Source organism: Gavialis gangeticus, unplaced genomic scaffold (genome assembly GCF_001723915.1).
Source record: "Gavialis gangeticus isolate Ggan-Ray unplaced genomic scaffold, GavGan_comp1, whole genome shotgun sequence".
Taxonomy (NCBI): Eukaryota; Metazoa; Chordata; order Crocodylia; family Gavialidae; genus Gavialis; species Gavialis gangeticus.
Window position 1 is genome coordinate 5,765,544 of NW_017729018.1, and position 24,652 is coordinate 5,790,195.

Below are 24,652 nucleotides of genomic sequence, written 5' to 3' on the forward strand. Positions count from 1 at the left end.
AAAAAAAAAAAAAAAAAAAAAAAAAACAACCAAAAAACCAAAAAACCTGAGGATTAAAGCCTCAAAGTCTACAGTGTTCAAGCAATCCCCTCCCAACCGCTCTAAAACAGGCTAAATAGCATGGTACCAGATACATTTTGATGGTCTGTTACAATTCTATTTAGCAAACAAGCTTGATAAATAGATGTGTCGATGATGAAGGTTTTTCAGTAATGTAAATTCACTCTGCGTACGGGTTATTTTCAAAGCTAAAGGGAAGATACAAATTAGGGAGATGCCTCACCGGGAAATAATTCAAATTTAATATAACTTCGCTGGGCAGGAACTATGACTTAGTCTTATTGGTACAGTGCCTAACAAAGATCCCAATCCCAGCTGGGATGTCTGGGAGCTACAGACAATATGCATCTCAACAGATTCATACTTTCACATGCTGATCTGCCTTTTAATGGTTACAATCTCTTCCCATAATTATAGCACAGGACCCAGTTAGCGCACCTTATAGACCAGGGGTGGGCAAAATGCAGCCTAGGGGCCGGATGCAACCCGCCAGGCCATTCTATCCGGCCCACAGAGCCACTAAAAAATTTAGAAAATTAGTATTAATCTGCCCTGGGCTGCCTGTCACGCAGCCCTCAATGGCTTGCCGAAACTCAGTAAGCGGTCCTCTCCCCAAAATAATTGCCCACCCCTGCTATAGACTATGTCATGCCTCATTTTTAGAAAGGAAATTATAGTGGTTCAAGCGCCAACCATCCTGGAGAGAAAACCAAGCACAGTCACGGTCACTTCGCTGACAGTGAAGAGCTCAACGAGTCATTACGACTCCAGAGTGTAATCATGTTTGAAGTCACCTGCCTCAATTTTTGCAAGCCCAGAAGCAATTGACCTAACAGAATAAGTGATACAAGAGAAGACTGGAGAGGTGGGGGGGAGGGAGGGTGCATATGTGTGCATGCGTGCGTGTGCGCATGTGTGTTCATGTGTTTTTACCACTGCAGCAAATGGGTGTTTGCTGCATGGCACCACTTCCCAACACCACCTTTCGCAAACTTTAGACTACTTATTTTGTAATGTGTCACACCACCAAGTGGCAAGCTTATGTACTGCCAATTTGAAGCTGCTGCACACAATCTTCATGAATCCCACAACCAAATAATGGCACCAAAAAATAGCTCAAAAAGTACCCGCTCTCTGTAACAACTGAAGCTTGATATGGATCCGGTATCAAATGCCAAAAGCTTGTTCACCAATTTGCTGGGAAGTCATGGAAGAGTCCATACCTTTCTGCTTGCGTAACCTTCCCCAGTGATGGAGACACTCCTCTTTGCGAATGCAGTTCCCTGATGCGGAGACCATGTATTCGGTACCACAGCGGCAACATATCCTGCACGAAGCTGATCAAAAGTACAACGAAACAGCTTACTGGAAATTTTGCAATTCACCCAGTTAATAAGACAAGACAAACAGGTTAAATTTGCTCTGCCCAAAAGAAATACTTTGGTGAAGTACTGGCTAATCTTCCTGAACTGTACATGACTGAAAAAATGTGTTAAGATTGTATTAATAATCAATTTTCGGACTCGATGATCTGCTCAGGTCCCTTCCGACCCTACAAACTATGAAATTTTAAATTTTAAATTTCCTCAATATCAAAGAAGAAAAAAAGACTGAGAACTGTTGTCACTTCAGTACAATGACCTGCACTTAGATGGCCATATGCAGTTAACATCACCTGAGAAATAAACCTACTGGCAGGTGCCAAAAAGGTCAAAACCTCTTTGGCAACAGGGTACGACAGAATGAAGGTGGCATTAGAAGCACACGCAAGTACTGTGACATTGAAGTGCCCAAAGCTTTACAAATGCTGTACTGATTTTCTTCAAACACTGCTTATTTTCGTCTGTTACAGCTATAAAACAAGTTTTGTTCAAACCTTCTCTGTTGCAGCTTTATCGGTTATCAAAGTGCAAAGTCCGAAGTTAAAATAAATAGGGAAAAATAAGATTAGCTCTCCCATCCTGCTCTTATCATTCAAATGGGAAAATGGGGTCAAAACTTACTAAAAACTCACCTTGGGCAAAAGCCACATTTTAAATTGAGAGGAGTATTTTTGAGAAACTTATATAGTCTTACCTACAAAGGGAAGCTATTATGGAATACATTTTAAATTCACGTTAGCTTCCTGTGTGAGCGCTCTTATTATTCCTGTGTGTGGTTTGCCTTAACATTCCCAAAGTGGACTAAAAGGGCCCTATATGTTGAATACTGCAGAACAGCCATTTTCCTCAAGCCCTTTGAAACAAAAAAGGGAGTGGAAGGAAGAAAGGGATTAGACTGGGAACAAGAACTCAGGTCTCAGCTGTGGCGTTTCCTACTGCACGTGCTATAGAGCAGTTTTACCACTACCTGGAAATGCTACACTCTTTGGAGTGAAACCTGTCACTTCAGCAGCACACCACAAACTACACGGTATAAAAATTTGCTGGGTGTTTAAGGTAAGCGTAATATGTATTATGTTGCTTGAACCTGGCCAGATCCCCTTTCCATTACCCCCAACTCATTGTAAAATGTATTGTAAGACTGTTAATAGCTACGTTCTATGAAAGCACATCCCAAACCAGGATGGTATGTGTGGTTTCTATTATTCATCATTAACTGAAAATGAGGCACATGGCAAAACCAAAGCAGGGAAGTTGATGGCCGTGTTTCTAGACTATTCTTCATGTTTTGGTCTGAACAATTAGCTCAAAAGGACACTACCATTTAGGTGATAACGCTATGCAACATTAGCATACGTAATTTTTATCTAATGTGTATTTTCACACAAAGCTGTTGCAACTACATATAGCCATCTGTTTTCAATGGTATGGGTTACTAAACAGCCTCAAAACGAAGAGAGAGAACTGGAACTAAGACCCCAAGCTTGCATGAAGGCAGGTGACTGCTGGTGCCCTTAGCTCAGAGCTGACCAAACAGAGTACAACAATAATACAATATCGCTGTGGTGCAGGTCGCTTCAACAGCCATAGTACAAATGTGGGCACAAGGTGTTAACATGAATGAGCACTTAACACACATTAGTCAGCGAATGACTGACTCAAGACCTACTTTTGCCCCAAAACAGTAGAGATGCAATTTTGTTTTTCACTCTGGCTAGGCATTTTACTTTTAATGCACAGTACAGTAGCTTGTTCCATTTTCTTTAAATTAAAAAGTCTACTTTCTTCCAACAGACTCTAGGTTTTGGAAAAGTCAAATAAGCAGGTCAGGAGCCAGTGTGGAGCGGGGTACACATTTCAATTATTCCATTCCACTTAAAAATTATATATAGCAGTGCCACCAGGCGACAGAACTAAAAACTACACTGCTCCAAATCATGCTGCAGGTTTATCAGTGAGGCACCACCATCAGTTGCTAGAGTCCCTGCCCTACCTTCCACCTGACTTCAGACTAACCTGACTAGCCACCTTTCTGAGGACGCTTTAGAAAGTCTTGGTGTGCAGAGTAGGCCCCCCAATACTGAAGATCTGAATATGTGTTTGCAAACTATAAAGTGAATCCCTGCCAGCATCAAAATGAGAGAATACCAGCCAATGATTAATTAAAAAAAAAAAAAAAAAATCAGACTCCAGCATACACCAACCTCAGGGGCAAGGGGTGTTGTTATCTAGAGATGCTCTCACAAAATTAAGCAACTGAGCAATAGCCTTGACCATTTCTTCTAAGGGCCTGATAAGCCTAGAAGAAATTTATGATTGCCACTCCAGGCTGTGGCTTGATCCTAATACAAGACATATGAAACTGCTGTGTGGGTCCAAACAGCATAGATACTGTATTGAAAATATTTTCCAAGGACAAGAATGCTTAAAATCCTATAGTTCTGCAAAAAGGCAGGAACTCACTTGCAGCCAGCCTCATCTTCAGTATGAAGACTGCACCTTGTTAAGGGATGAGAGTGGCTGAACATGGGATTGAGCCAACAGGCTGTGCCTTGGCTAACTAACCTTGCTGACTGACATACCCAGAACAACTTACAGTCAGTTGTTTTCTTCTCCTCTGTAGTGAAAACAATAGCACGGCCCGCCTTCTCTGGATGTGGCATTGGGTACCCATTTTCTTTCAACTGATCCTCTGTCAGAAGATACTCCTTCAGTCTTCTGTACAAGGCAGATCCTAGATGTATCAAAGGACAGGCTGAAGCTACACCACTGAGGCAGCAGAAACGTTACTTGTTGTCTAGACAGTAACAAATCAGCTCATGCTTATCAAAATGCACACAGGCAATCCCAAAGTCTTGAATCTGCTTTTCCATCTTCTGTTCAGTATCTAAGCTAGTCTAAGGAAACAGGTTCAACAGCCAATATTTTTCAAATTTGAGGACTTAAATACCCAGACTGAACTTTAAAATTATTCCGCAACTAATTTTAGGCACCCAAGTCTGAAAAAACCATGACTCTGAACTATTAAAGGCATTCCAAAATGAAATTCCTTGGGGGCCTTATTTCATAGCATTTCACCTGGCATTTTCAGTTTTTAAATGCTTTAATAGATATGATTACTGGACCAAGGAATGTGTTTTCTACCACATCCCTTGTGAGACTCCCTACAGTGGTCTGAAATCTCACTGTCAGGGGCTTTTTCATGATATTCAGCCTAGGGGGGCTGTTCATTTCATTCCATTACGGATAGTTATAACTCCTCGTAGCATGCTCAATAACTCCTTTGTGTTTACACTCTTCCAATACTGTTGCATCGCCCTTTGATGTGGTTTATCTGAGCTATACAACTCCTTTTATGCTTTCCTTACATGTCAATCCCTCCACTCCTTAGTAGTTTGAGTCTCTACTCTGATCTCCCAACAATCTGCCTACCTCTTTCAGCAATCGAGGTGCCCACAACCAATTCAACCCAACAATAATGCCTGTGGCACAATCCTTTGTATACAATGTAACTTTTTACTAAAAAGCTGGTAAATCTGAAAGCGGTTCCTACAGAACAGATGGCAATATAGTTACGTTGACTATTGCCCCTTAAGCATATGGAGCTACAGTAGCCCTGAATAAAGCAAACCTTCTGGGGCCAGAAAGGAAAAGCAACTCCAAAAGGCAGAAAACTGCAGATCAGGGATACAGGGCATCTGAAAATACAAACATATACTAGGAGTTTTCTGACTGCTTCTTGATGATGCACCAGAATGATAATCACCACATTCACAGTGTACCTTTGAGACAGAGAATAAGGGCAACTAGTGCACAACACCCAGAGGTTGATACCAAACTTGCCATGTTAGTAAATAAGCCTACAACACTCCTACCTGGAATGTGTACAGGTGGTAAGTGATAAGATACAATGCTCAGATGGAAAATGAAAACTGTACTGCCTCAAGGTTCAGCAAGATGTTGTTCTGCCCTAATCCCTCTCTGCTGTTTATGCAGCTCTGACTTGAGGTAGGGAGCTACTGAAACAGATACTTACCCGTTAAATCCTCTGCCCGCAAGCTCCCCGACCGATTTAGCGTAAAGCTGGTCTTAGCAGCAAGTTTCCCTCCTAGTACAGCTTCATGGGAAACCACTTTCTTGTTGCTTGTCTCTGCAGTGAGGATGAAGGAAGAGAAGAGAAACAGAAATAGAAAAGGTCAAATACAAAGTTGCCACCTTTCTAAAGTAAGAGAAGTTATTCCTGGTGTTTGGGCACTGCACACAGATAGAAGCTTGGGTCCAAATAGTTTGGAAAGCTAGAAAAAAGGAGGGCTGAATTCACCTCTTTCAATTTTCTCTCTGTTCCAGAAACAGTCATGTGTTTGGTGCTTTCAAAGCCAGGTTGTCTATGGCACACCCTGATCTGCAACAGGAAGCCTGCTGTCTATACTGACACCCAGCTGTGGTTTTCCCAGGAGCAAGCCAGGAAGTCTATACAGTTCATTCCCATTAACTAGGGATGCATGCTGCTGTGCACCATTGTAGACAAGGCAGGAGGGCACATGCTGGATAGTAAAAAACTCTGCTTGTGCACTCACACAAGATACTACGGACTGCAGATACCCAGCTGAGAGGAAGGGGGGGAGGGAACATGGGACAGGGAGGGGTATAACCATTTTGGTCACATGGCATCAGCATCTGGTGGAATCTCCCCATGAGCAGAAGTGGAACAATTCATTGAAGAAAACCACCTACTGCAGCATGGTTGACAGGAAGGCCAGCCTGTTTTCTGGAAAATTACTGAACATAGCAGGAAGTGGGGAAAAGATGGAAAAGTCACCCCTGGAGCGTTTCAAAGAATAACACCACTGTGACATCCCCAAGGCCAACCATTGGCTCAAGACAAGACCCACTGCGCTGCATGCAGCTCTGCTGGTAAATCCCTACAGGCCAGACTTCCACATCAAATCTTTCATCAAAACTTAAAAAAAAAAAACGTCAGCGCTGTGGAATACGCACAGCACATTATCTAATGGTGGACAGGTGCTTTTTACTAATCATTAACTGGCAGGTCTCCAAAGGCCAGCCTCCCTGAGTTCAGGCCTTCTGACTAATGGTAGGGAAGGTAATGAAGACAGAGGAGGAAAAGGAAAGAGATCAGAAAAAAATTCACAAGAACAGCATAAATTGATTGTTTAATGTACCCTCTCGAGAGCCAATAATGAAATGTCTTAACCCTCTTCTTTTCTCTCTTGAAGCTTAATGTGTGTAACAGATTTCTGTGGTGATGGACGAGTCTATCACTTTGAAGGCATCATGTGAAAGTTACTCCATTAGCAGGGCTTTTCATTTTAAAGAACCTGTGCTAAAAAAATCCATGTGGCATTATCTCCATTTAGGTACCAACAGCCAACAAAGCATTGCTGGACTTTCCTCTTGAGGAGGTCTATTAAAGCTTGCAAGGCTAAAAACCTAACCGAAGCCGTCTGCCTTTCAGCATAATGCATCTGAGAAATTGGTCTGGCTTTTCAATGGGTTTCACTCTCCTGCTCCTAATCCGAGCACGGCTTTAGATTCTTAAACCACAAATGCAATACGTACTGTTTACGCTAGATGGGGAATTGGGCGCTAGGCTTCTGAGCTTCTTTAACGTATTCACTGCTACATTCAGGTAGATGTTCCGACTGGTACTGCGCTCATAAGCCACCTTCTCCTCAGACAGAGCCTGCAAATAACGTAGTTTATCATGACCTATGCCATTACTGATTTTGCTTCGAGTTAAAATGGGAAGTCTCACTGTTCTTAAATAAATGGCAGGGTAGAGATACACCTTATAAACTAAGATACAGAGAGAGCAGAAGCTTTTATGAATTTAAGTTCTCTTCATCAGATGCATGAACAACTGATGAAGTGAACCTGAGTTCATGAAAGCTTCTGCTCTATATTTTTGGCAGAGGCAGAGGCAATCTGTAAGATGACCTCTGCTTGACTTCAGATTAACATAGCTAACTACTGCTCTCTAAAACATAGAATTCAACTGTGGCCACCAAGTGACTGTCCTACCAAATGGCTTCAGAGGATCTCAGAAATAAATACACTTATATAAGGGGAAAAGATTGCTGTTCTGGAACTCGCCTTGGGCCCTCCTTGCACTTGAAAGGAAGTAACACCCAATCAGATCATGGAAGAGATGCATTTTGAACCCCAAAGCACTGAAGTCTTTTCATCTGAAATGGTCTCCTTGACAGCTGGATTCATAAAGCAGGGCCCTGTGGCTCCTCTAAGAGAAAGCAGCCTGTTTCTGGAGTGCTAAGTACAAAGGGTATTAAAAAAAACAGATGAAAAGGGAGGCATTCCAGAATGGAAGAGGAGGATGAAGGAATCCCTCACAGGCTATCACTTTGAAGGCACCAGTTCGGCGTTGGGTGTGACAGGAGCATCTCAAACAGGGAGCGAGGAAAGGGAGACAGACAGCACAAGAAAAACTGTTCCCAAGTTCATCTGGTACAAAACTAATGTAGTGCACGTTGTCTGGAGTTTTCCTGTGTAACAAGCACTGAAGGGAACCCGCAGGGAATCATGCTGTGCTGTCCCCATTTAATGAAAGGCTCCTTAAAATGCATGCACTTCCCTTTGACTTATGGGCTTTACTGACTCTACCAGCATCACTTTGCTCTACACTGACCAGCTAATGTTCCAGCAGGTGTTTCCCAACATGCTCTAGGATCAGCGTAAAGCTTGGGGTGAATGTCTAGAGCTGACTGACTGCTTTTTTCGTAAAATGGGTTAAGGTACCTGGAAAAAATTTCAACAGAAATGTGCTCAGGCATCTCAAGAGGAAAAAACTTCCACAGTATTATAATCTTTTCCAATTCTTACAAATCTGGCATTATTTAACATACTTCACTCCTCTATATACAATATTTTGGCAGCAGATAAGAAAGGGAGTACAACTAGAAAATAGAACAATCTCAAAGGATAATGACCGATGGGGAGAAAAAGATTCCCCAATTCAAGTTTGGCTCTTGCTTTGAAGTGTCAATACAGACCTTGTCAAATGCCTCCTGTGCAGAAGAGCAGAACTTCAGGCACTCATCAATGAAGATATTGAGATACCTTTGGCGAATGTTGGTTGGGACTTTGGCACCAAACTCTGTGGGAATAACTGGCCTCTTTAAGGTAGTGCTCTACAGAGAAAAAGAAAGGGTTCAGAAAAGTTTGAGAAATAAATTGCTTTGAGTAGCTCATGTTTCTCATGTGTTATTAATAGTGTCATGACTTCCTTTCTGAAAAAATTGTTCAAACACTGGCATAACGTGCGGCATTTTCAATCCCAAAAATAACACTTGCAACTGTTTTGCTCCCCCTCAGCAGTCTTACTATTCTAAAAAGCAGGTGTTTTTAGGGCTTTTAGGATGTTTTGTTACAAATGAAGAATCAGGCCTTACGGTTACACACTGCAGCCAATTAGTCTCAGTGACGTTAGACGTAAAGCTAGTTTGTCTTCAAAGAAAAACACCCCATATCATGAAAACTATGGCACTTACATTAAGAGTCAAGGTTACTGTGGTGCCAAGATTTACCCTTTGTATTGGAGATATGAATGCATGACACCAAATAAAAAACCAATAGCTCAGTCACGCACATTTTCGATACTCCATCTGGAAAGAAGGGGAAAAAAAAAAAGGGAGGATGGCAAACACTAAGTGGCTGTGGTAAGCCTAACTGAAGCTCTGTATTTATGATTTGGGGTTTTAGTAAATACAATGACTTTATTGAACTCCAATATCATAATTTCCTTTGGGTCAATTACAATTTTGGATTTTTAATCTTAAATAACTGACACTCAATTTCTCCTTAAAGTTTTCTGAATAGGTATTTGCCAACCAAAACCAAAGCAAAAGCCTGTACATGTTATCTTAAGGTATTACCAATTAGTTTCCTTTTATATGCCAGCGAGCGTTACAAATAACATGGTTTAAGTCTCTGTCCCTGCCACCCACATTTTTTACTCATTTTATCATTTTGTCAGTCTCTGTTCAAGAAACATTCAGGAACATACCAGCCCAGATGGTGCCTGTTAGGACCAAGAGAAACTACAAAGGAAGAAGAGATTCATAGCAATGTCAGTTCTAATGAGTATGAGGGCATATGTTTTGCAATGCTTTCGGTCCCATCTTGATAGGCAAAAAGGATGCCCTCTTTAACTGTATTGGTTCAATCAAGTTCTCTTAACACAACTGAAACCTCTTCTAGATACAGTGCAGGTAAAGGCTTCATCTAGGCAGGATGTTTTCCCAATATAACCTAGGACAGGGTTCAGCAATCTATGGCCCATGGGTCAAATCTGGCATGCTAAGCAATTTAATTCAGTCCACAAAGCCAGGGCATCAGCAGTAATCTGGGAGCAGCAGCTGGGTCACGTGCACTGGTCAGGCTTTGGACTGAGCTCAGTTAGTGTGCCTTTTCTTAATTTAGCTTAATATTGCATGGAAAGCGGTTAAGCTAAACCAAACACTAGCTACTTTATTCCAGAATAAACATATCCACTCATACAGCTATGCCACTATGCCCACGTCAGCTTAAATTTCATGTTAGATAACACCAACAGCTGTCTTGGGTAGAAAACCTTATTACCTTCAGCTACCACCATTAAAAAACACCATTTTTGTCCATCATCACAGGTCTACAGTACATGCAGCACTATTCAAACACAGAGAATGACAAAGAGCAAATAACTACAGATCTACAAAAACAACCCAAGCAAAGTCCAGGCGTCAGAGGATAGATCACAGCTGGAAAAGATCTCCAGTACATTTCAGCTTTAGGATCTGGTGGCAGATACACCCAGGCGGTTTGCTAAAGGTTACTTTTTAGGTCAGAAAGCATGTTGGCTCTAAATATTGCTCCTAGCTAACTGATCAGATACATATATGGAAGCGCTTGTAGGTTTACACATGACAAAACAGAGTGTCGCACAAATCTCACTATTCTGGGAGCAAAGATCTTTCAGTGACACACAATTAAATGTAATCAAACCAACACAGAATGAATGGAAAGACCAGGGTGTGGAGATTGATATATTATGCAAGGGTTTGTCTTACCTGTAGAGAAGGAGCATGAGCTATCCTTTTTGGTTTGTTAGTGCTACTGGTCTTAGATGCCATCCCAGCTAGTGTACGGGCCTTCAGAGCAAGAACAGAAGTCTCAGAGTTGTTGGGAAGTGGAACACTGCCAACTGGAGTAATTTTCTTACATGCAAGAGCTAAGAAAGACAGAAAATATATTTATGCAGAAATTCTACCATAAGGTTAATTTCTGGTTTCAAAATGAGCATACAGAATTATGAGCCTGTGTGGCAAACAGGGATTCAGGGATGATAGCAGGTTTAATTCCTTTGCCTTCTCTGCCAAGCCAATGCAGAACAGATGCTTGCAAGATCTGTTAAGTTAGGTGGCATGACCAACTTCCGCACTGATAACGATGATGCAAGTTTCTGTTGCTATGTGCCATTATTTGTCTTTGATCTGGGTGCATGTAAGGCTTTTGTACACAGAGTTAATGAAAAATAATCTCATGTGTGGATACATTTATCCTGGGAAAGTGTTTGAATATGGAGCTACTCAGGAACTTGAAATTTAGTTACAATTATAAATGTGATGCATATACAAGCCCCATGTGTTAAGGTCCTTGACTTCAGTGCAAAAAAAGGAAGCAGAAGTTAGAGCCTACTGCACACTCCCACTCATGGCAATAGGTATAACGACTCTTGCATTTTTCTTCTTCTACATTGCTTGGGATCACAAAGCCACTAATTTAATGAAGAATGTGATGGCAAATGATGTAGAAAGAGAAGTTAAGAATGTCAGAGCAACTAAGCCCTGATGGCATCAAAAGACGGTCTAAAAATTCTTACGTAGACTCATTCGTTACCTGACCAGAAAAGGTCTTGAGCTGTTAAGGGAAGCGACCGTCTCTTGAAACAACTTCTTCTGTGGTACAGCAAGAAGAGAGATGCTAAGGGGCTAAACTAGTGAGTCACCAATGGCCCAGTACAACCAGATACAATAAAAGCCACTCAAAAAACCAACCACTTCCCTAAACCTCCAAGATAAAAAGGGAAAAGAGAATACAAGCACCTGCAATACAAATACTAGGTGGAAAAAGCCAGCTCAAGCTTTGGGTAGAACCTCGGGCTAACTAAAACCAGTGACAAAACCCCTATTATATTGCAGTGGGGCCATACGTCATTTCCTTAAAATTCAGAGTAACCACTAAGCAAATTTCACCTTAAGACTTATTTGTGCAGTGGCTGTACAAATGCACACCAAGTTGGCTGGTGTTCTTATGGACAAAGAATAATAATATTTGGGGGGTTCTTTCCCCCCAGAGGCATCCTTTCCAGAAAGCATACCTGCAAAAAGAGTCTGCCTTTCTACTTTCTATAACTTAAGGCAAAACTTTCCTTCCTTTAAAACATTCTCAAGTCATGTTCCTTCAGCTGGTGCAGGTGGCTCTCTCTGCACATGCTGAAGGGCAGATTTTGTATGTGTAGAAGGTAAAACAGAAGTCTAAGTTCATGCTTCCACTGGACTCATTTATGCCAAGCAGCTCTCAGTTTAAGTGAAAAAAGTGAAAACAACAGAAATAAAGTAGGAGATAATAAAGTATGCAATTTCCTCTGCATAACTACTTGCTCAAACTTTAATTTTATGAACACTGGTTTGTTTAGGATGGTAATGTGCCTGTAAAATAAAAAGCTAAGGAATGCAATTTCAAATAAGTATTACCAACAAAATAAATTAAAAAGCTAAGAAAGTCTTAACATTCCCTAAAAAAAACAAATTAGGAAAGCACTCAGAAACAGCTCTGCTATCAAGGTTGTTAAATCTAATACAAATTTACCGTGATAAACACAAGTCTCTGGGTGAAAGTGCTAAAGCAAAAAAAAAAAACAAGCATGTTTATCCACCCCCATACCACCTTCCATTTATATATTTTTCATTTTTGAATGGCTGTAAGCATTTCAGAATGACAGAAACACGAGAAACAGTAAATGGAAAAGAAAGCAATTAGTGAAAAGATTCACTTGTCAGTGGCTCTGGAAGAGAAGGGAGTAGATGGAACTGTAAATTGCTTGGAGCTGTGGCTTGCTAACCAGTTTGTTTTTTTTAAATATCCCCCAAAAAACCTGGCAGGTGCCATGCCCAGTGGAGCTCTGGAAGGCTGTGTTTACACTAGTATGAGACTTCAGCTAGAAACTTCACCAAGCATAAAAACCAATGAACATACAATACACGTTTTAATCCAAAGAACTCCAACAAGAGAAGTTTCAGAGGGAACCGAGAGATCAGTGTGATGACAATCTCAGTAAAAATGCATCGGGGCCTAACTAAGAAAATACTGGTACTGCACAGAGACAGAATATAAACAGCTATTTAATGCAGCTATAAAATCCACTTCTCTTCTAACATTACCAATCCTAGATACAAAAGGTGTAGGTTGAACCCTGAAGGAAAAGATGTGACTAAATTATTGCTGTTAAGAACACATGTACCTTCTAGTGCTTAAAATTCAAGATTCAAGTCTCTCCTCCATATTTATGCTTAGGAAGATGTTTTTGCCCCAGGCCGTTGTATAAGAATGATGGAATACTTAAAGGAAAAAAAAGTCACACAGGACAGGACTAGCTGCATTCAGAATTTTATCAGGTTTTCAGATGATCTGCATTCCTGTCCAGCAAGCTCAGATCAGCCACACATTTCTTTAGAATGAGAGAAGTTTGGCTTGAACTTTGTAAGAAGTTTAATATATTTCTCCCCCCGGTCTATTTGTTTTTTCAGTATCCATGTCTAAGCTCAGACACAAAATTTTGAGTCTTAACTTGGGTGCAGACTGGAGATTTGGGAACTGTTCCTCTCCCATGAAAAGAATGGCAACTTTTATTTTTGGACATTAGGGCCGAGCAACATGGCATGGATTCACAGAACACATTTTGCATTTTGTTTGGTAAAAAAAACTTGTGAGCCTCTCTAGAGATGTTCTTGTTTTCAGGGAACAGTGGCATCTTTTAAGCTAAGGAAAACCTGTAACATCCCTAATTGTTGGCCCAATGCACACAGTTTTGACCTTGCTAATGCTATCTCACATGGAAAACCATGTGCAAGTCTTCTTGTACTTTCACTCTAAAATGCCAGGAACTGTTATTCTTCCTAAAATGCATCTAAAAAAGCAGTGCCATTTTAACGAGAGGAAGTGAAATGATGGAAGCCAATAATAAAAGCTAGGAACTTACTCTGTTTTGCTGCTGTGGTAAGGGCTGCATTTGGCACATGAGCAATCCTCCTCTTTTCTCCTGGCAAAGAAAGAGAGGCCTTTTGAACTACCACAGCCAGCTGTGCTGCCTGCTGCTGTGCCAGCTGAATCCTCTGGTAACAAACCTCCTGAGCAGTTGGTGGGCGGTATGGCCGGATTACGGGCTTGCTTGTGACATCTGCCTGTACAGACACAAAGGATTCTAAGACCACTATATTTGCTTGCTAATGCCCAGCCCTTTGCTCTTCGCACAGAACTGAGAGAAGCAGAAAGCTCGTTTACCACGCTAGGTCACTGGATTTATTTTACTGAGAGGTTTGCTTGGGTCCGCTGCTGGAAACAGAGGTGACGTGGGCATGCTGGTCTTCCAGATCACACCCACTGAACACAACTCCCTCTGGTTTTAGGCTTTATTTACATTTCAAGCATTATGACTGTATAACAAAGTTATATAGGCATTTTCTTGCATGTGAATTTGGTGTGCAGGGAAGCAGTCTGAACTGACAACAGATCAAGCACAAAAAGTTGTAGCAGTGGAAGATTCCCATACTCAGCTTTCTTCAACATGTCATATTGGGACTACCTCAAATTTTATTCGGAATAGAGAAGAGGCTCTGTGCCCATTCAATAGTTGGGCTCTCTCTAAGACAGTGGAGGGCAGGCCACATGGAAAGTTTTGCTGAGCTGCTGTGGGCTGGATCAGCACACCCCACCCTGCCCACGCAACAACTCACCAGAACTCCCTATGTGGGATGGGGCTGCGGGAGGGCAGGGAGCAGCGTTCAGGAACAGAACAGGTGGATGAGGCCAGGATCACAGGGTGGGGTAGCAGGAAGGGGAAAGTGCAGAGTCCGGGCCCAGAGCAGAGGCGCAATCCACTGCCCACACGCCCCCGTGACAGATGCCTGTTCCACAGGCAGGGGCATGCAGGGAGCAGATCACAACTCTGCCCCAGCCCCATGCTATCACTACCCCAAGATCCCAGGGTCTCCCTGGTCCTACCTGCCCATCTCACTCCCAGACACTGCTCCCCACAGCCCCATCCCAGCCAAGCGCCCCCCTTGCCTGCATGGGTCTTGCCTGGTCTCCATGGAGACTCTGGGATCATGGGGTGGTGACAGCACGGGACTGGGGCTGCACATCCATGCCCACAGAACCGGGACTCTGCCCTGACCCCGCGCTGTCTTGCCCCGCAATCCTGGGGTCTCACTGGAGACTGGCCGGGAGCCGCACAGGCAGGGCACGCAGCCAGGTGAATGGGATGGAGCAGGGAGCCATGTCCAGGGTTGGAGGGGGATCTTGGGGCAGTAGCACCATGGGTCCAGGGCCAGGGCAGAGCTGTGATCAGCTTCCAGCATGTTCCTGTCTGCAGAAGCTGTGCCCATCACAGAGGCATGCAAGCAGCAGACTGCAGCTCTGCCCCAGGCCCTGCACCATCAATAGTCTGAGATCCCGGGGTCTCCCTGGCCTTACCTGCCTGCCTCGCTCCTGGATACCGCTCCCTGCTGACCCACAGCCCCATCCCAGCTGCCTGGCTGTGCACCCTGCCCAAGCAGGACCTGGCCCCAGCAGCAAGCGTGGGGTGGACAGGCTGGGGTACCCAGGCAGCACGCAGAAGGAGCTGCCACCACTGGGGCTGCTGAGAAATAGTTTGACCTGCATGCCAGCCCTGCTGTGCACCCAGGGGCAACAGGACCAGCCGCATGCGCCACGGCCCAGGCAGCCCCCCACACCTGGGCCAGGCAGAACCAAGGGATTTGCTGTGGGCTGGTCAAAATCCCTCAGTGAGTGAAGTCTGGCCTGTGGGCCATATTTTGCTTACCTCTAACTCTAAGACTACAAACCAGGGAACAAATAAGCATTGACTATATTACTAGTTTCTGTAAAATGGCTGCTTATCTTCTGCAAACTACTTGAGGCTAAACAGTCATTAAACAGTAGTGTGTGTGTGTGTGTGGGGGGGGTCTGTTTTATCAACAATTCCATGAACCAACAATTTTACTTTTATATAACGACATGAAACCCAGACTGAAAGCTGCCTGTTTTCCTTCTAGTTTTACTTTAGTGCTTGACATGTAAATTGCAAGGATTATAATAGGCACAACACAATTTAAGTAGCAGTAGCATAGCATGACACTTAACCCTATATGCAGAGGCAGAGTAAATGTTTTGCAGAAGTAGACGTTAGTGACCCTATGTCACCCACATGAAAGGAGCAGGAGATAACACAATGTCCTAGCCAGTATTCTTTTAATGTATTAGGCTCCAACACCCACATCTGTGTACAACCTGTTGCTGAGCACACCAAAACTGTTCTGTTTGCCTACACAATATCTGCATCATGACTCCCTTGTGTCTTTGAAAAAGGGTTTTTGGTGTCAGCAGTTTAATTGAGAAAATGTATTTAAAGATGCATAAATGCCTAAAATGTACATATTTACAATAACTATTTGAGTTCATGAATTTCCAATCCATTAACTTCCATCTCTTATCTCGCTAGGTTAGGAGAGCTTTATCAAACACATGAACTGGCTGAGGATATGCAAGTAACCAAAATGCATTGACTTGACCTCAAGACTTAAACACGTTAAAAACAAGAAAGCTCTTTCCAGGCTGAATCGAAAGGAAAAACAATTCATTTTGATACTCAGGTCAAGCAAGTGCCTAATCCTCTGCACTTCTGCTACTAGAATGTAACACTAAGTAATCTATACTCAGCAACTGAAGGGAAATGCATTAAAGACTTAAAGCAAACAATTTATAAATACGCACAAAAAATTAAAGAAAACAATGTTGTCTTTATGGGCCATTTTACTCTTCTCTAAATTAAAGAGGTCTTCATAAACACATAAGAGAAGATGTCAAACATAATTCTCTGATGCTTGAAATGGAGCGACTGCCTCTTTTTGCTATTAACCTAACTGGAAGTAGTGGACTTCAAAGTGAAATTCTTCAGCCGGGGCAGGGGGAACTTCCCCAAAGAAGGATGCTAGTGCAAAGATGTTATGCTCTACTGTCCTAGGTTTTGATTGCCTTTCTTAATGCACTTGATATATAACAGAGAAAGAAATCTTAACCCCCTGTCCAAACTACATTTTTGCTCCTGAGGTTTACACTTACATTTCCTTGCTTTGTAAGATGGGAGATCCTTCTTTTTTGGCCAGGATATAGAGTAGTTAAAGCATCCTCTGTCTTTTCTTCACTTCCCTCTTCTTTGGATGGCTAGAAAACAAAAGAGCAAGCTTCCAAAAGTGAGTCATCTGAAGAATGCACTCCAAGGGAATGTTTGGAAAGCCCCCCTCTGGGATACTGGAATCATAAAGAGAAATTGCTTCCAGACACCAGGTGTATACAAGCTACCACCAGCTGCTAAACTACTGAAAGCTAGCATTGAAAATAAGAGAGACCAGGAAAACAAATGAACAGCAGCATTGCTGTTCCCACCCAAGTAGTCTTTTCATGGACCTTACAATAGGATGCCTTGGTATGACCTATTAAAAACCATTCTTTTGACTGCCTAAGATTGAATGCCTTAACAGGACATTTTCACCTACCAACCACTTACACACTTGGTATGTTTGCCAGTATTTTTAAAACCAAGGAATTTAATTAAACTCTAGATTAGTTGATTTCTTGCTCACAACTAATGATCTCTCACAGGGGAGGCCCTGTAAAGTTGCAGGACACTGAACCACACTGTTGTCATTGCATATTTAAATACTGCAACCCTGCAGGTATACACAGAACTAACTTCATGGAAAAGCTATGGTGACAAACCCAGAGATGCTTTAATACAGCAAGAAAGCAAGGACAGAAGAATAGCTTTGTATTTATTACATTAGGTTTCAGGATGCTTTTGAATTGCCATATAAAGGCTCATGGGGCTGATGCCTCAGGCTTGTTCTCAGCGAAAATATTCATGACTGTTGTTAACATTCCACTTAGCCATTTTTGTGAATGTTCAAAATACGTTTTCGGGGTTAGCTTCAGTCATATCTATGTTCAGATCATCAGTCTCTGTTCTTTAGAGCAACTGGTGGCAGATTTCTCCAGGGAAAGAAGTTTGAAATTCTTCAAGAAATTGTAGAGAAAAGGCTGTAAGACCAGATTTTGGGCAGAGCTCAGAATCCAAATGAGAATTTGAATAAAGGGAATTTTTCAAAATACTCACGAGAAAAAAATACAAAAATAATAATAATAAATAATAAATAATAATGTTTATCAATAATAATAATACTACAAATAGCTTGCATGTACCACCAGCTTTTCAAACTCTTCCAGTATTTAACCATTTAGGTATCTCAAACATCACTCTTTTGAAAATCTGACCACTTTAATTAGGTTTAAAACTGAGCTCCTTTGAAAATCTGGCCCTATAAAATATTTTGAACATTTCATACTGCCCAGACAAATTCCTTCAAAAATTAACTCACAGTGACCTGGGACTTCAGATGGTATGTGTGGAGCTGTGACTTTCAGGTAAGCGCACATATTATTTCAGTGTGTGAGCATACTTCTTTAATTTTATTTGCCTTCTTTTTGAAAAAGTAGAGCACATCTAAATAAGCCTCTCTCTCTTGCGGGGGGGAAAAGAGAGAGGAAAAAAACAGGGATATCCTATATGCAGGAATATAGGATATTGCGTATGCAAAGCATAGTTCCTTGCAGGACCAACGTAAATCTGTTGACCTTTGACTCATTCTGTGCCATATTTACATACCAGGAGTTTCATCAAACTGAGAAGATAGGCATTTCTTGCTATATAAATGACATGTGAAACTCTTCTCATTTAAAATGGGTAATTCTGAGTAAGCCAGGCATGGCTGACAATAACAAGCAAGTCTTCTGTCCACAGCAAACCACCTCCTTCTATTGTTAATAACACCATGAATAGCATATCTGCATTTTAAGCGTTATTTGATTTTGCTAATTTAATAGTTTAGATGAAAATGATTAAACCGAAACCTGATCTATAGTTTCTTCCAACATGGCTCTCTCAATGCCACAAAATATTACTTGTCAGCAAGAGAAACATCACTGAGCCATTACAGCCAGTAACAGCTAAATGAGACTCTTTAACAGGTAAGCACAGACTATTTCATGACAAGAAACCCTCCTTTTCATACACCAAGCCTGGATTTATTCTGCCATCTATATGCACAGAATTGTTCTGCAGGTTTGAGCACATAATTTTACCTATAAGACACGTTTTACCCACCATTAAAACAAAAGTCTCAAAACCAAGAGCAGCTTCTAATCGGGATTTAAAGGAAATGACTAAAACTCAATGAGTGATCTGGATTAAAAGAAGAAGGGAACCACCCCAATAGCCTCAGAGCCCCTTTCCATCCCTGTGATCCTAGACCATTCAGTTACAGGTCTCAAACTATGCTCATCTCACTGACCTTTCAGATCAGCATTCCCAAAGGGGGAAAAAGTTTTGTTTCATCTGAAACCTTTTTAGTTGGAAACTCACTGGAAAACCCAGAATGCCAAAGTCTCCACTGTCCTTAAAATACAGATAGGGTGTGTCTACACATGCATTTACGCCAGCTTAAAATTACTGCGCAGTAAGAGGGAATAGGCCAGTGCCTACATGTTGGGACTAAAGTTAGTCCACACTCACAATGTTACTGCACAGTAAGGCATCTACATGTACCATTACTGCACAGTAACTAATTGGCCATAAATTTGATACCTGCGTGATGCAGGTATCAAATTTACACCCAAGTTGGTCTAAGTCACCATATTTACTGCACAGTATGGGTGTGTACATGCAGACCCATACCCATACTGCACAGTACTTTCAGTTACTGCACAGTAAATTCACACTTGTAGATGCACCCACTTGAGTACAAAGCATTTTGGGTTATGGCTTTAAGTGATGTCACTTAGCAATTCCTCAGATACTTGCACACGTATTTCTACTTTGGTAACATGCATTCCTCAAAACATGCCCAGAGCAGCTGTTTTTGTAATCCCTTCACCATCAAACCTTGTTCCTAGAACAAGGACCATACAAAAAAGCTGATTCAGCTAGTCTTTGGGTGTTTATATCTTGAAAGGAAGTTATTTTCTTGTCCTTTTTAAACTAAAACCCATTTCAAGTTTGATTTCCTGAAGCCCCTGCTATGAATACAAATGAAGTAATCCCCATCAGAAAATAAAAGTCAGAAAACACAGGGCTCATCTACACAAGATGCTACAACGCAATAGCAATGAGCTACTGCATGGTAACTCATCACTACCGTGCAGTAGTGTTGCTGGGCACTAACTGTAACACAATGCTACTGCGCAGTAGCGTCAGGGGAAAAACTGTGCAGCAACAATACTACGCAATACTGCTTATGCAAGTAGTAAATGACTGCAGAGTAACAACCGTGCAGTCCACCACTTGTGCAGCTGTGGCTACAAAGTCTTTTTTTTTTTTTTGTAAATATAATGGAAAGTATAATGATACCCCTTCATAAACCCATCATGCGCTCACACTGGGAATACTGTGCCCAGTTCTGGCCCCCACACCACAAAAAGGATATAGAAGAACTAGAGAAGGTTCAGAAAAGGGCAACAAGGATGATGGAGGGACTTCCACTTGGAGAGGCTAAAGAGGCTAGGCCTATTCAGTTTATAAGAGACACTTGAGGGGGGGCATCATAAGGGCTTACAAAAAAATAAGCCGCCAAGAGAAAGTAAATAGGGATTTATTATTTACTCTCTCTCCCCCAACACAAGAACCAGGGGGTCACAAAATGAAACTAGTAGGTTGTAAGTTTAACACTAACAAAAGGAAGTTCTTGTTCACACAGCGTGTCATTAATTGTGGAACCTACTGCCACCAGATGCTGTATAAGCTGACAGTTTATCCAGATTCAAAAAGGGATTGGACAAATTCTTGGGTGAAAAAGGCATCAGAAGCTATTGAGCATGGGAGTCAGGGACACAGCTTCTGCGTTAGAACTTCCTAGGCCTTAAACGCTGGAGGCTGCAGGTAGAAGAGGAACAGCAGGAAAAAAAACCCTGGTCATACCCAATTCACTCTCTCTTTTGTCATCTACACTCTGCCACTGCGTATCGCAGGATACTGAGCACAATGGAGCTGTGGTCTAGCCCAGGAAAATGGCAATTCTAGTGTTCTTATACACTCCAGCTTATTTACAGCCAGTCACTCATGGATCTCAGGGTTCTGTTTTCATTACCTAGTTGAACTCATATTAGAAGGTAAAGGAGGAGTTTTGTTCATCTCTGCCCCACAGGTTGTCACAGGATTATTGCCCTCAGCATGCATTCTAGTTTCTTCTCCAGTTCAGGTTTATATATTTATCGATGCAGCTTCCGCTACCTCCTTAATTTAATTCTTCTTACCTTTGGTACCATGTCTAGTAATTCCCCCTTCCATACAGAATTTGTACTACCCATAGAACTGGATATGGCAATGCTTGCACAGAAATTGCAATAACAGTGGAAACTGGCATAAAAGTTAGCTTTAAGAAGTTTCTTTTCAAAGTGTTAGCAAGATCATACCTGACTATTAGAGGTGCACCGATCCATCAGTCCATATCGTATTAGCACCGATTAATTTCAGTTTTCCATTTTCAGCATTCGGCTTTTTTTTGACTGATATGGCCAATAATGTCACCAATAAATGCCACATGCATGGGCAGAGCCACAGCACGCCCAGGGCCAGGAGTGCCGCCCAGCAGCTTGACGAGCAGCATCCAGCTGCTGTGGGGGGTGGTGGGTGCAGATCGAGGCCCCTGCGGTGAGGGAGGGAGAGGGATTGGGTTTGGGGAGGTGCTGCCAAGCCAGGGCAGGACAGGGCGGAGCCACAAGCAGCTTATCCAGGGAGCGTGGGGGGAGTGGCTGTAGCCCCACTCCCAGTGCTGCCACCACCTACCCCAAGCACAGCCCCACCCCAACTCTCACTCTCCCACCACGAAGAGTCCAGTGCTGCCCCTGGCTCCAGCCCAGTGGCAGCCCACCCTCTCCTCACACACAGATCTGGGGAGCACACACCCCTGATGCCTCCACCAGAGGTACACATAGCAGCAGGAGCCATAACCCCACCCCCATGAGCTGTCAACTCTGGCCCACACCGCACCCCAGCGGGACAGTACTTGCCCCAGCCGGACAGTACCTGCCCCAGCCCTACTCCCTCCCTCACCACAGCGACCTTGATATACCTGGCCCATGCCCCTTCCCTTTCCGTCCCCCACACCCCTTGCCCCCAACAGACTTACCAGCAGGACACTGCTTGCCAAGCTGCAGGCTTGCATATCAGCAATCGGATCAGTATTGGCCGATATGGCTCATTAGTAATCAGCCATTGGTACGGCCCCAAAAAATACCTTTATCAGTGCACCCCTACTGAGTATCTAACTGAATACTGGTCAAGGATCAGCATTATAGGAAAGAAGGCTACCCAGGTGAGAGGTCAAGGTCCTGGGTCTCTCCTATATAGGTAACTCCAGCCTACTGAGGGTTTAAGGCAAGATGGGACTTCTCTATGTATCTTTTTTCCATTTGGTCCTCCACTCAATTTCTATAAGAGCCAGCCATACCAGTCTAAACACCGACATGCCATTGCCTTCCAATCTGCTCCTTGAACACACTCTGCCATGCTGAGCTCTGGGCTGTCCCATACAGAAGCTTGCCTGAATTACCTCACAAAGACCCTGGAAATTCCCCATGAAGCTATTGCTGTTCCCTGCCATCTTTGGTTTAGCATAGAAAAAGAGTGATAGAGGAGAATCACTCTAATCCATATTAAGTATCAGTGCAATGAGAATGATGCTACTCAACTGAACTCAGCCACAAATGTGTTCATGTATTAGTCAAAACTTCAAATGGATGGATGATTTAATCTTTTTTGGGGGACGGGAGAGAATTTCCCCTCTTTTCCCTCTTCAGCTAGATAACAAGAGCAGATTAGCATTACATTAAGAAGCAAACAGATTTGACATTTAGATGCAAGGAAAGGGAAGCAACTGACCAGCTTTGAATTCAGGACAAGAGTTACCTGCTTCCCTAGTCTTCCCTTGTCTTCCGTTTTCACATCTGTGGATTCATTAAAAATCCTGAGGCACTCTTCCATGGGGTCCGAATCATAATCCAAGTCTCGCTCCAGGATGGAATAATCAATATCATCAGAAGTTGAAGAGGAGGAAGATGACCTTGACAGCTTGGGACATTTAACATTCTTTGTTCCTTCGTCACCACTCTGGGAGCCAAAGCTACAGCCATCTACATCAGAGTCCGAGCTCACATTAGGACAGGTGGCCGCCCCACGTTTTCGCTTCTTGTTATCCTCCTCCCCACTCTCATCTCCAAATAGGTCAACATGACTCAATGTCCCCTGCTTTGGTTTCTTCTTGGAGTTCCTAACTTCTCCAGAGCTCCCCTTCTCTTTCAGTTTCTCAGATGAAGTTTTGCCCCCTTTGTGTTTGCCACTAGACGTTTGTTTGCCATTCTTCAAATCAGCTGATTTTACCTTGGAGTCCTTCTTCCCACTTCCCAACTTCTCTGTGCTAGAGCTTTTGTTGAGGCCTTCCTTCTTGCTTTTTCCCGAACTAGCCAAACAGCCAGCGGACTTTGACTTCTCTTTCTTAGCTACAACCACCTTTTCCAATTTTTTTTCAGGCTTTTTCAGATTCCCATCAGTTTTAGCTTTGATACTTTTCTCTTCACTTTTAGTTTTCATCGTTTCTTCTTTCTTGACTATTCTCTCCTTTTCAGTGATTTTACTTTTGTCTTTCTTACCTACCTCCTTCTGGCTGGAAGGCTTATTAAAATCTGTTTTTTTCTTTTTTGTTTTGTCTTTTGATATCTCCTTGTTCTTGTCCTGAACGTTCTGTTCTTTTGTGCCAGACTCGGCCTTCACCACTTTTGTTGTCTTCTCTGACAACTGTTTAACCAGATTTTTCTTTGAACTTTCAATATCTTCCATGTCATACTGCACAGCCATTTCTTTCATCTCCCGGGAACTTAGGTCTTCCAATTTGGTACTCTTTTCTTTGCTGGATAAATCATCATTTGATTTGCTTTCAGAACTGACTTTAGTTTGTGAACGACTAGAGGCTGGCTGATATTCCAAGTCAGCATCATCTTCAGAGTCAGAAAACCTGGCATCTGTTTCATAGTCATCAGATATATTACAAAACTTCTTGCAGGAAGGAGAGTAAGAGTCTTCATGATTAGAGATCCTACTTCTTTTGGTCCCCTTCTGTTCCTTTGTGCTGGCTTTGCTCAAAAGCCTCGCTGAGTAATTTGAAAGAGGGTCATATTCCAAGTCTGTACTAGGCTTAGAGTCATCAATCACATACTTATTGTTAGGAACAGCATTATTATATTTTTTAGTCTGAGCTACAGCCTTGGGAACATATTCCAGTGAGCTGCCTTTGGATTTTGTCGTATCCAAGGTGTATTTACTTGATCGACAAGTAGCAGCCAAAGGGGTAGGGTTGTAATCCGTGTTATTATTCAAGTTATAGCTACCTGGGTTATACTCTAAGGAGGTAAAGGAATCTGTTTTTGTCACAGTAGATGACACAGGTGTTTGGGGAATAAGCGAAGAGGCCTCAGATGTGCTGTATTCTTTTGTCGTCTCTAGTAGTTCCTCATACTTTTTCTGTTCTCTCTCAACTTCATTTTTGACTGCCTCAATGGCCTTGTTAACCAGCTCCAACTGCAGAATGCTAGGGGTGGATTCTGTAATGTCACTCAAAGCACCATTCTCTCCCTGGGTCAAAGGTTTAGGAAGCTCAGGATTATATGGATCATAACCACGCTCTGTAAAGGAAGGAAAAAAGTATTTTAGATCTAACAATTTTTAAAGTAATACAATTCAGACATAATAAAATACAAATTTAGTAAAGTAAATCAAATGAAGTCATTTTAATCAGAAAACAGCACTGGACACG

General features: G+C 42.4%; 1 protein-coding gene across 3 annotated transcripts in view; it reads right to left on the reverse strand.

Moving 5' to 3' along the window:
* The window catches only part of REXO1 (RNA exonuclease 1 homolog), a 59,819-nt gene that overhangs the window by 14,458 nt on the left and 20,709 nt on the right, over positions 1–24,652 (reverse strand). For all 3 annotated transcript variants that reach the window (XR_002096629.1, XM_019513301.1, XM_019513302.1), the window contains exons 2-10: positions 22,753–24,521; positions 16,857–16,958; positions 13,717–13,918; positions 10,526–10,686; positions 8,471–8,608; positions 7,023–7,146; positions 5,479–5,592; positions 4,039–4,176; positions 1,284–1,397 (exon numbers count right to left, since the gene is read on the reverse strand). Coding sequence is in view for 2 of the 3 variants with exons in the window: in XM_019513301.1 (XP_019368846.1) it covers positions 1,284–1,397; positions 4,039–4,176; positions 5,479–5,592; positions 7,023–7,146; positions 8,471–8,608; positions 10,526–10,686; positions 13,717–13,918; positions 16,857–16,958; positions 22,753–24,521 (2,862 nt within the window). In the remaining variant the exon portion in view is untranslated. The remainder of the gene's footprint in view (positions 1–1,283; positions 1,398–4,038; positions 4,177–5,478; positions 5,593–7,022; positions 7,147–8,470; positions 8,609–10,525; positions 10,687–13,716; positions 13,919–16,856; positions 16,959–22,752; positions 24,522–24,652) is intronic.